This window comes from Chlorocebus sabaeus, chromosome 15 (assembly GCF_047675955.1).
Source record: "Chlorocebus sabaeus isolate Y175 chromosome 15, mChlSab1.0.hap1, whole genome shotgun sequence".
Lineage (NCBI taxonomy): Eukaryota > Metazoa > Chordata > Mammalia > Primates > Cercopithecidae > Chlorocebus > Chlorocebus sabaeus.
In genome coordinates this window covers 91,648,309-91,661,371 of record NC_132918.1, presented here as the reverse complement: position 1 = coordinate 91,661,371, position 13,063 = coordinate 91,648,309, and the positions used below count along the sequence as shown (strand labels likewise).

Below are 13,063 nucleotides of genomic sequence, written 5' to 3'. Positions count from 1 at the left end.
GCACTTTGGGAGGCCAAGTCAGGTGGATCACTTGAGGTCAGGAGTTAGAGACCAGCCTGACCAACATGGTGAAACCCTGTCTCTACCAAAAAGTACATTAGCCGTGAGTGGTGGCGGGCGCCTGTAATCCCAACTACTCGGGAAGCTGAGGCAGAAGAATCGCTTGAACTTGGGAGGCGGAGGTTGCAGTGAGCTGTGACTGTGCCACGGCACTCCAGCCTGGGCAACACAGCAAGACCCGGTCTCAAAAATTCAATACATAAATAAAAGGCGGGGGTGCTGTGGGGGCAAAAGGCCAGGTGTGGTGGCTTATGCCTATCAGCCCAGCACCTTGCAAAGCCAAGGTGGGAGAGTCACTTGAGCCCAGGAGTTTGAGGCTGCAGTGGGCTGTGATTGTGCCTGTACACTCCAGCCTGGGCAACATAGTAAGACCTCGTCTTTACAAAAAAAAAAGGGGGGGGGGCCAAGGACTTACATAGACATTTCTCCAAAGATTATATACAAATGACCAATAAGCACATGAAAAGATGTTCAACATCGACAGTCATTAGAGAAAAACGAATCCTAACTACAGAGATCCCGCTTCATAGGACGGCCAACACTTGGTTTTTATAATAGTCATGCATTAAGATATATACACACACAACAGAGTATTCGGCCAAAAAAGAAACGGGATCGACACACGCTAGAACTCGACGGACCCTCGACACACGATGCCGTGCCGAACAGCCAGACACCAAACGCCAGATACTGTATGGTTCCCCTCGTACGAGATACCGGGAGTAATGAAACCCGCAGAGGCAGAAAGAATGGAGGCTGCCAGCGGCTAGGGGAGGGGCGAATGGGGAATTATTGTTTAATGGGCAGTTTCCAGTGTGGAAGATGAGAAAGTTCAGAGATGAATGGGGGTGACAGCTGCACAAAAACGTGAACGTACTTCATATCACTCAACTGTACATTTAAAATGGTTAACACGGCAGATTTTATGTTACGTATCTTTTACAATAAAACCGGAAAAAAAGTAAATCACTTTACACATTAGATACAATAAAATAGTAGCTAAGAGGCTGGGCACAGTGGCTCATGCCTGTAATCACAGCACTTTGGAAGGCTGAGGCAGGAGGAACACTTGAGCTCAGGATATCAAGACCAGCCTGGTCAACACAACAAGACCCTATCTTTGTTCAAAAAAAAATTTTTTTTAAGTAGCTAATTTAGGAAAACAATAATGGAGGCAGATGTATTATATTAGAAAGCAAAGCATATCATTAAGCAGAATTAAACTAAGCATGTGTGGTAATGACACAGCTATTGATAAAGAGATAGTTAAAAAAAACAAAAAGCCCGGGCCAGGTGCCGTGGCTTACACCTCTAATCTCAACACTTTGGGAAGTGGAGGCAGGTGGATCACTTGAGGTCAGGAGTTCAAAAGCAGCCTGGCCAACAAGGCAAATAAACCTCTCTCTACTAAAAATACAAAAATTAGCTGGGCGTGGTGGTGCATAGCCCACTGCAGCCTCCAACTCCTGGGCTGAAGCAATTATCCTGCCCTGGCCTCCTGAAGCGCTGAGGTAACAGGTGTGAGCCACTGCACCCAGTCCATGTGCTGTGTACCTGTAATTCCAGCTACTCAGGAGGCTGAGACAGGAGCTTAAACCCGAGAGGCGGAGGTTGCAGTGAGCCAAGATCACGCCACTGCACTCCAGCCTAGGTGACAGAGTGAGACTGCATCTCAAAAAAAAAAAAAAAAAAAAAAAAAAAATTAAATACATAGCCACAAATTGCTCTGGAAAATAAGCATACGATTAGTGAAACAGTACATATATCAATGTTACTGGATTATTACCAAGTAGTGTGGCTATAAGTGGCAATCAAGGGCAGGGGGAGTTAAGATGCCTACCTCATACAATACTCAAATTCAAGGTGGATTAGAAAGTTTTTAACGGAAAAAACAAACTATAAATGACTAAGAAGAACATATGAGATAAATTCCAAAACAATTAAAACTTCCATGTGATGAAAGACATCATGAAGTTAAAAACAAACTAGAAGTTACTTGCAAATACATAAATCCCCAGAGAATCAGTGTCCAGAATATACCAGAACTTCCACATATCAATTAAAAACCACAACAGGCAAAGGAAAGGCACGTGCAGTTTACAGAAGATGCCCAACTACAGCCAGCGGAGAACTGCACTTTTCTTAAACCATGAGTGACAGATGTTTAAAGTTTATTTATTTCTACACAAACTGAATCTAAATGAAGATCAGTAAGTTACTCAACTGCAGACACAAGTTAAAATTGTCTTCATTTGCCTTTTTCTTTTTTTGTGGAAACAAGATCTCACTCCTGCCCAGGCTGGAGTTCAGCGGCACGATCATAGCTCACTGCAGCCTCCAACTCCTGGGCTGAAGCAATTGTCCCGCCCTGGCCTCCTGAAGCGCTGGCGTAACAGGTGTGAGCCACTGCACCCAGTCCATGTGCTATTTCTTTGTCGATGGAGTTTCGCTCTTGTTGCCCAAGCTGGAGTGCAATGGTGTGATCTCAGGTAACTGCAACCTCCACCTCCCAGGTTCAAGCGATTCTCCTGCCTCAGTCTCCCGAGTAGCTGGGATTACAGGCCTGTCCTACCACACCTGGCTAATGGTTTGTATTTTTGGTAGAGACGGGGTTTTACCATGTTGGCCAGGTTGGTCTCGAACTCCTGACCTCAGGTGATCCACCTACCTTCCAACGTGCTGGGATTACAGGCATGAGCCACTGTGCCTGGTCTTGCATTTGCTATTTGTTTTTTTGTTGTTTTTTTTTTTGAGACGGAATCTCGCTCTGTCGCTCAGGCTGGAGTGCAGTGAGGCAATCTCGGCTCCCTGCAAGCTCCGCCTCCCAGGTTTACGCCATTCTCCTGCCTCAGCCTCCCGAATAGCTGGGACTATAGGGCCTGCCACCTCGCCCGGCTAGTTTTTTGTATTTTTTAGTAGAGATGGGGTTTCACCGTGTTAGCCAGGATGGCCTCGATCTCCTGACCTTGTGATCTGCCTACCTTGGCCTCCCAAAGTGCTGGGATTACAGGCTTGAGCCACCGCACCCGGCCTTTTTTTTTTTTTTTTGAGACAAGAGTCTCACTCTGTCACCCAGGCTGGAGTGCAGTGGCGCAATCTCAGCTCTTTGCAGCGTCCACCTCCCAGACTCGAACAATGCTACTGCCTGAGCCTCCCATGTAGCTGAGACTGCAGGCGCCACCACCACACCCGGCTAATTCTTGTACTTTTTGTAGAGAGGGGTTTTGCCATATTGGCCAGGCTGGTCTCAAACTCCCAGGCTCAAGCAATTTGCCTGCCTTGAGCTCCCAAAGTACCGAGATTACAGGTGTGAGCCCCTGCAACTGGCCTGCTTGCTATTTCTTAAACAATTCTAACTTCATGAGGAATTTGAATATCTCAGTTTTATAGAAAGTGACTATACAATTTCTGCCATCTGTTGGAGACAACTCTCGACACTCTTCAGTTCTGGTTAACTCTAAAATTTCTGTTGACACCCACTTCAGTTAAACGTTCCTACTACACTCGATATTTTGCTTCTTCACAGCAAGCGTTCTTCCGAGGCAGCCGGGACCCATTTAAGGAAATATGTCCCCATGCTTTTTATTTTATTTTGAAGGAAAAATCCAAGTTAGTTAAAGACCCGCATGTATAATACTGGATGAAAAATAAAAATAAATAAATAATAAACCTTAACTTGAACAGTTGAGCTGTTCATAAAACTGTCCTCCCATCACTGAACTAGACTGCTTGTTGTAGCACCACGTAAATGGCAGTTCCCTTCTCCCAATTAAATCTGCATTCCTGGGCTGGGCACAGGGTGCAAAACATAAAGAGACAGTTAAAAAACAAAAAGCCCAAAACTGCTCTGGAAAATAAGCTTATGATCTGTGAAGCAGTATGTACATCAGTGTGGCTGGATCGTCACCAAGTAGTGTGGCTATAAATGGCAATCGGGCAAAGTGCTGACTCACACCTGTGATCCCAGCATTTTGCGAGGATGAGGCAGGAGTGTTAACTCCTGCAGGAGTTTCACCACATTGGCCAGGCTGGTCTTGAACTCTTGACCTCAGATGATCCGCCCACCTCTACGCCCCGTCTCTACACAGAATAAATATACAGAGGACGGGTACGATGGCTCACGCCTGTAATCCCAGCACTTTGGGAGGTCGAGGTGGGTGGATCATCTGAGGTCAAGAGTTTGAGATCAGCCTGGCCAACGTAGTGAAACTCCTGCAGGAAGATGAACTCCTGAGCTCAGGAGTTCGAGACCAGCCTGGGTAACTTAGTGAGACCCTATCTCTACAAAAAAATAAAAAAAATTAGCCTGGCATAGTGGTGTGTGCCTGTGGTCCCTGCTACTCAGGAGGCTGAGGTGGGAGGATTGCTTGAGCCCCAGGAGGTGGAGTGTACAGTGAGCCGAGTTCGCTCCTCAGCATTCCAGCCTAGGCAACTGAGTGAGACCCTGTCTCGAAAACAAAATAACATAAATTTGCACTTTCTGCCTCAATATTTATTTTGAAAATTTTCAAATCTACAGAAATTGCAAAAATAGTATGATAAACCCCCATTTAACCTGCATTTAGATTCATGAAGTTTTTAAATTGCCACATTGTCTTTCGTGTGTGTTTTCTGAACCATCTGAAAGTTGCATGATCATAACCCTTCACCAAATCCTTAAGTGTACACCTCATGAGACGCTGTCCTTGTAAGAGATGCTGTCTTTATCTCCTGATCTTGATATACAATGATCAAGTTCAACAAAGTTAACAATGATGTATTACCTGTCACATCAATGATAAAATTTCACCCACCATCCCCATAATGTCTTTAATAGCAACTTTTGTCTTAATCCATGTTCTAATCCAGGGTCATGCACTGCATTTAGCTGTCATTGTCTTTTAACCTCCCTTTAAACTAGAACGATTCCTAAGGCTTTGCCTCCATGACATTGACATTTTTGAGGTACTAACAACTACGTTTTGTAGAATTTCAACTTGGATTTTTGTTTTCTCACAATTAGACTCAGGCTATGCCTTACACTCATCCGATCAGGAGGCCGCAATGTTTGTCTGTACCATGGATAATGTTAACTCTGATCACTCCATTACCGTGATAACAGGCTTCTCAACTGTATCCTTTACCCTTTGTAATTAATAAGCAATCTGTAAGGTGATATTTTCAGACTATATGAGTCTTCAGTTCTCCATCAAACTTTCAAGGAGGGGTTTTGGCATCCATTTGTGATTCTTGCCTGCATCAATTTTTACAATGATAGTCGCAAACAGAAAGGAAATTTAGACATTCTAAGGCTGATTCTTCCCTACTATAGGATTCTTTTTTGAGAAATCCAAATGTAAAACACACCTGTCTCCATCACACTAATTCACTTTCAAATACTTCATTTTTTAAAGCTATTTCATGTATGTGCTTTCTTACAACCTTCCTTCTATAAATTAAGAATACATAAAGTAAATGAGTAGATTCACTTTATGTGTTATGTGTTAACAAAGTTAATTTTATAAATTATCAATGAATAATACTGAACATTTAAAAAATTTTACTTAAAACAGTCTCAAAAGCCATAATATAATCAGGGATAAATATTAGTTCCTCAGGGCTGCCATAGAAAAGTACCACAAATTGAGTGACTTGAAAATACAGAAATTTACTGTCTCACAGTTCTGGCTAGAAGTGCAAAATAAAGGTGTCAGCAGGGCCATGACACTTTTGAAACTTGTAGGGGATCCTTCCTTGCCTCTTCCTTGCTTCTGACGGTATGCTGATAACCTTAGACGTTCCTTGGCTTGTAAACACATCACTCCAGTCCTCCAGCCTCGCGTGGTACTCTGTGTCTTTACATCATCTTCCCTCTGTGCATGTCTGTCTCTGTGTCCAAATTTCTCCTTTTTATAAGGAAACCAGTTATAATGGATTAGGGCCCATTCTAATGACCTTATTTTAACTTCATTACTGAAAAAAATTGAAGATGACCTACACAAACAGAGAAATACACTATTTTCATGGATACAAGGACTCTACCGTTTGGATGTCAATTCTCCCCAAATTGTTCTATTAAGTTCAATGTAACCCCAAGCAAACTCCTAACAGGCTGCTAGTAGAAACTGGTAAGTTGATTTAAAAATTTAAATAGGTGGCTCAGGCCTGTAATTCCAGCACTTTAGGAGGCTGAGACGGGAGGACTGCTTAAGGTGAGCTGTTCAAGATCAGTCTGGGCAACATAGCAAAACCCCGTCTCTACAAAGAATAAATATACAGAGGAAGGGCACCATGGCTCACGCCTGTAATGGGAGGTCGAGGTGGGCGGATCATCTGAGGTCAAGAGTTCGAGACCAGCCTGGCCAATGTGGTGAAACTCCTGTCTCTATCAAAAATACAAAAATCAGCCGGGCATGGTGGTACATGCCTGTATTCGCAGCTACTCAGGAGGCTGAGGAAGGAGAACTACTTGAACCCGGGAGGCAGAGGTTGCAGTGAGCTGAGATCACGCCACTGCACTCCAGCCTAGGGGACAGAGCAAGGTTCTGTCTCAAAAAGAAAAAAAAAAGATTTACTCTAAATTCACAGTAATCAAGACAGTGTGACACTAATATTAGAATCAACAGATCAATGAAACAGAATAGACCCACATTATTTTTTTTAAAAAGTCTTTTCAACAAAGGTACAGGAATAACTGACACCCATATGGGAAAAAGTTAACCTCAACCTCCTCTTACACAATATTCAAAATTAATTTGAAATGGATCAAAGACCTAAACATAAAAGCTAAAACTGGCCGGGCGTAGTGGCTCACACCTGTAATCCCAGCACTTTGGGAGGCTGAGGCGGGCGGATCATGAGGTCAGGACTTCAAGACCACCCTGGTCAACGTGGCGAAACCCCATCTCTACTAAAAATACAAAAATTAGCCTGGCATGGTGGTGCATGCCTGTAGTCCCAGCTACTCGGGAGGCTGAGGGAAGAGAATCGCTTAAACCCGGGAGGTAGAGGTTGCAGTGAACCAAGATAGCACCACTGTGCTCCAGCCTGGGCGACACAACAAAATTCTGTCTCAAAAAAAAAAAGGTAGAACTATAAATCTTTTAGAAAAAAACATAGCAGTATCTTAGCCTGAGGGTAGCAAAAGGTTTCTTAGGCCATAAAAAGCAGTAAACTATAAAAGGAAAAGTTTAGGGGACTTCATGAAAATTAAGAATTTCAGCTCATCAAAACAATTAAGAATACCTGGCAAAGTACCAGTATTCAAAATATATAAAGAATGTCTGCGACTGAATAATATAAACAATTTAGGGGCAAAAGAATTAAACAGACACTTTACAATGGAAGAGAGCAAAACTGCCAATAAGCACATGAAAAAGAACACTATCATTAGTCACTTGGAAATTGAAACTAAAACAGGATACTACTATCAATAATAAAAAACAACTGGAATGGTTAAATTTTAAGACAGAAAACATCAAAAGTTGGTAAGATGTACAGAAACCAGAACTTGTATGCTGTTGGTGGGATTACAAAATGACACAACCACTTTCAAAAAAGATCTGGTAGTTTATTCTTTTTTTTTTTTAGATGGAGTCTTGTTCTGTCACCAAGGCTAGAGTGCAGTTGCGCGATCTTGGCTCACTGCAACCTCTGCCTCCTGGGTTCAAGCAATTCTCTGCCTCAGCCTCCCGAGTAGCTGGTATTACAGGTGCCTGCCACCACGCCCAGCTAATTTTTGTATTTTGAGTAGAGATGGGGTTTCAGCATCTTGGCCAGGCTGGTCTTGAACTCCTGACCTTGTGATCCACCCTCTTCGGCCTCCCAAAGTGCTGGGATTACAGGCGTAAGCCACTGTGCCTGGCCGGTAGTTTCTTAGAAAACCAAATGTGTACCTGCTCTACACCATGTAATTCCAGCTCCTCAGTATTTACCGAAAAAAACCCTGAAAACATCAGGCCACACATACTCACACACAAAAAAACTTGTACGAGAATCTTCTCAGCAACTTTATTCATAATATCCAAAACTGCAAGCAACTGAGGCACTATCAGTGGAGAATGGCCAATAATATACAGCATCGTCAACAGCGGAATAATACTTAAAAAACAACTGCCTAGGCCGGGCGCGGTGGCTCACACCTGTAATCCCAGCACTTTGGGAGGCTGAGGCAGGAGAATCACCTGAACCCAGGAGACAGAGGTTGCAGTGAGCTGAGATCCTATCACTGCATTCCAGACTAGGTGATGAAGCGAGAGTATGTCTCAGAAAAGAAAAAAAAAAAAAAAAAAAATTGAACCTTATGATGAATAACCCCCAAAAAGATATGCTGAAGTCCTAACTCCCAGTAACTAAGAATGTGCTCTTATTGGAAACAGGTTGTTGCAGATATAATGGAGTTCATACAAAGAGTAGAGGGCCTTTAATCCAATAGAACTAGTGTTCTAGTAAGAAAACAAAGACATACAGAGGAGACGGCCATGTAAAGACAGACACACCGGGAAGCTCCGTGTGCTGATGGAGGCAGAGACTGGAGTGACTCAGCTGCAAACCAGGAACACCATGGATTGCAGCCACACTGGAAGCTAAGGAGAAGGGCATGGAACAGATTCTCCCCTAGAGCCTTCAATGTGCATGACCCTGCTCCCTGCTGGCATCTTGGGTTTGGAGTTCTAGTCTTCAGAACTGAAAGAGAATAAACTTCTGCTAAGTTTGTGGTACTTTGTTACAGCAGCCCTAGGAAATAAAAAGAATTCCATTTATATGAAGTTCCAGAACAGAAAAAACTCATCTATGGTGGATAAAAACTAAAACAGGCCGGACGCGGTGGCTCACACCTGTAATCCCAGCACTTTTGGAGGCCGAGGCAGGCGGATCACGAGGTCAAGAGATTGAGACCATCCTGACCAACACAGTAAAACCCCGTCTCTACTAACAATACAAAAATTAGCTGGCCGTGGTGTCACATGCCTGTAATTCCAGCTACTCGGGAGGCTGAGGCAGGGCAACGCCCACAACTCAAAAAAAACACATGATTAAATGACAGGCAAAGTTGTGGCTTTTTCTAGGTTTTGGGAGAAAAACAGAAACAAAAAGAATGAATGAGCAAAGGATTTGAATAGATATTTCATATTTCTCCAAAGATGATATACAAACGGCCAATAAATGCATGCAAAGATGCTCGCCATCCTTAGTCACTGGGGACATGCAAATAAAAACTACAATGGGATAGTATCTCATACCCATTAGGATGGCTACTATCAAAACCCAGAAAATAGCAAGTGTTGACGAGGGTGCAGAGAAACTGGACACCCATGCACTGTTGGTGGGAATGTAAAACGGCACAGTCACTGTGGAAAACAGTATGGTGGTTTCCAAAACCAATTACACATAGAATTACCATATGATCTAGAAATTCCACTTCGAGGTATACATCCAAAAGAATAGAAAACAGGCCCCTGAACAGACATTTGTACACCCAAGTTCACACCAGCATTATTTCTAATAGCCAAGAGTGGAAGCAACCGAAGCGTTCACTCACAGACGAATAGGTTTCTTTTAATGTAGCATATACACACACTGGAATACTATTCAGCCTCAAAAGGAAGGGAATCCTGTCACATGCGATATGGATGAACCTGGAAAACATTATGCTAGGTAAAACAGGCCAGACACAAAAGGAGAAATACCTAAGAAAATTCCACTGATAGGAGGTACCTAGAGCAGGTGGGTTCACAGAAATGGAAAGGAGAAGGGTGGTTGCCAGGGATAGGGGGAGGGAGGAACAGTGAGCTTAACGGGTATGGAAATTCAGTTCGGGAGGATTAAAAAGTTCCGGAGATGGGATGGTGGTGACGGATGCACAGCAGCGTGAATGGAGGTGATGCCACTGAACCATAGCATTACAAATGGTTAAAATTTTCCTTCCTTCTTTCTAGTCAAAAATAAAAGCATTTTTAAGTGGTTAAAATGGTAGTCTGGTTATATTTTACCACCATTTTTTAAAACACAGAGTTAAGATACCAGTTCACTTGTACTAAGATGGCACGGAAAATAACAAGTGTTGGTGAGGGAGTGAAGAAATTGGAAACTTCATACTCTGCTAATGGAAACGTAAAATGGTACAGCCACTGTAGAAAACAAATGTGGCAGTTCCTCAAAAAGCTAAACATAGAATTACCATAGGATCCAGCAATTCCACTCTTAGATATGTAGACAAAAGAACTGAAAACAGGTTATTCAAACAAATATTTGTACATAGATGTTCATGTTGCCAGTATTCAAATAACGAAAAAGGTGAAAAAACCCAACGTCCATCCAATGGATAAACAAAATGTAACAAGTATATCCATAAAACAAATTATTATTCAGCCGGAAAAATGAAGTACTTATCCATGCCACACTGTGCATGAACCTCAGAAACACGCTAAGTGAAATAAGCTAGACACACAAGATCCTATATTGTATAAGTCTCTTATATGAAATACCTAGAATTGCCAGATTCATAGAGACAGAAAGTGGAATAGAAGATGCCAAGGGCTACCGGGAAAGGTGAAAGGGGTAGTCAATGCTTCACGGTTAGAGTTTATCTGGGGTGATGAAAAAATTTTGGAAACAATGGTGATGCTTACATTGCGAATGTAATTAATTCTATTGAATTGTACTTAAAAATGGTTAAAATGTCAGTTTGTTATATATATTTTGGACAGTATTTTAAAAATTAATAATGCAATATATCAAAAACCATTAAATTGCACTTTTAAAAATTTTATTGAATTTGTGTTACCCAGACTGGTCTCAACTCCTCGGTTCAAGCGATCCTCCCACCTCCGCCTCCCAAAGCGCTAGGATTACAGCTGTGAGCCACCGCACCCGGCCAAACCGCACACGTTTAGTAGGTGAACTGTCCGGTATGTATTTCAATAAAGCTGTTTTTCTTAAACTATTGTTTAAAAATGGTTAAAATGGCATTTTGGTTTTTTACCACAATAAAATACATAAATGTTTAAAAGGCAGGTACACATATAACTGTGACCAAAAAAATTAAAAAAAAAAAAAAAAAGACCCGTAGACGAGAGCGCACAGACAGGAACCACTGCACGGCTTATTGCTCACACTAGCGGAGGAAAGAGTCAAGGGTTCAATCTGGGGCTCCTGAGTCCACCGGCTGTAGCGGTTAGTGATAAAAAAGCGATTTTTGACTTGTTGCATGATTTTCTTTTTGGAGACGGAGTCTCGCTCTGTCGCCCAGGCCGGAGTGCAGGGGCGCGATCTCAGCTCACTGCAACCTCTGCCCCCCGGGTTCACGCCATTCTCCTGCCTCAGCCTCCCGAGTAGCTGGGACTACAGGCGCCGCCACCGCGCCCGGCTAATTTTTGTATTTTTAGTAGGGACGGGGTTTCACCGTGTTGGCCAGGATGGTCACGATCGGCTCGTTGCATGACTAGGAGAATAAAGAATTACGTGAATGGAGATGTACAGATAAGTAAATCAGAGGCCGGGCGCGGGGGCTCACGCCTGTAATCCCAGCGCTTTGGGAGGCTGAGGCGGGCGGATCACCGAGGTCAGGAGTTTGAGACCAGCCTGACCAACATGGTGAAAACCCGTCTCTGCGAAAATACAAAAATTCCGGGCGCGACGGTGCGCTCCTGTAGTCCCAGCTACTCGGCAGGCTGGGGCAGGAGAGTCGCTTGAACCCGGGAGGCGGAGGCTGCAGTGAGCCGAGATCGCGCCCCCGCCCTGCAGCCTGGGCGAGAGCGAGACCCTGTCTCAAAAAAAAAAAAAAAAAAAAAAAAAAGAAGGCTCTAGACGGGCAATTCTTTAATTTTTAAAACAACAAACACCCATCGAACACAGCGCGGGCATCGTGACAAGGGACAAAATCTTGTCCTTGACTTTACAACCCATCGACATTTGGGGACCCATAAACCCCCAAACCTCTGAGAACTATTTAGACAAACACCCGTGGGGCTTTTTGGTTTGTACTTTTTAAACGGAGAAGCCATGATTCACCGTTTCAAAGATTTGCGGCTTTCGGCCAATAATCAGGCCGGGGTTTACTCACCCACTTCCTCGGCCTCCTGCCCCGACGCTCTGAGCTTGCACTCCCGGGGATAGTGCTTCTGAATGACCTTCCACAGGTCCACGTTGACGAGAGAATTCCTTCGGGTGTGGTACCGAGTCCACGAAGACACGCGGCGGCGACAGAAGGGGCAGCAGAGACTCGCCTTCTCCACGGTCGCCTGGAAGCACGGTCTGCACAGCGTGTGGCCGCACGGCAGGGTCACGGGCTCCACGAGGATGTCCATGCAGATCCCGCACTGGCACTCGGACCGCGAGGGGACGGCGCCTTTGGGTAGAGCCATTTTAGTATCTTAATAAAGTCGACTGAACGACGACACCTGCGCGAAAAACAGTCCTATTTTCGGCCAACCACAGACAGAGCAAAAGCACAGTTTTGTGTTTCAATATCGCGCCCAGAAGCGTATCAGAATTCGGAGAACAGGGGCATCCAACCCGCCTCGAAGCAAAAAGGCGCTCTCAGGGTCAGGCAAACAGGAACGCCCCGGAGGGCGGCGTCTTTGTCCATGTTTACGGCAAACGTCCGGCAAGCAAACGATTGCAGGCTTTCGTCGGAGGAGCCGCGCTGCTCCGGGGCGTGAACCCTGCGGCTGCGGCTCCTGGTGCAGCGAGGGGAGCGCGCCAAGTCCCCTCCTCCCCTCATCCGGAGAGGATGCTCCGCTCAGCTCGGGGCAGCCCGGCCCCGGGACGCGGCTCCGGGAGGAACTCGGGCTCCGGCTGCTGCAGAACTTCCGCTTTGGCGCTGCTGCGGGGGCGACGCGCGACTCCCGGGTTCAGCTTCCCGGCGCCTGGCGCAGTTTCCCAGAGCTCCGCGCCCGGGTCCCTCTTACGCAGCCAGAAGCCCTATTCGTTGCAGCGGCGCAGCAGCCACCGGGCAAGCGCCAGCAACGTCACAACCGCCCGCCAAAATCGCGCTTCCCACCCAGAAAGCTGCCCAAGGGCG

General features: G+C 44.8%; 1 protein-coding gene across 2 annotated transcripts in view; it reads right to left on the bottom strand.

The window, feature by feature from the left end:
• The window catches only part of RNF168 (ring finger protein 168), a 37,032-nt gene extending 23,969 nt beyond the window's left edge, over window positions 1-13,063 (bottom strand). For both annotated transcript variants that reach the window (XR_012095634.1, XM_008009658.3), the window contains exon 1: window positions 12,104-13,063. Coding sequence is in view for 1 of the 2 variants with exons in the window: in XM_008009658.3 (XP_008007849.2) it covers window positions 12,104-12,404 (301 nt within the window). In the remaining variant the exon portion in view is untranslated. The remainder of the gene's footprint in view (window positions 1-12,103) is intronic.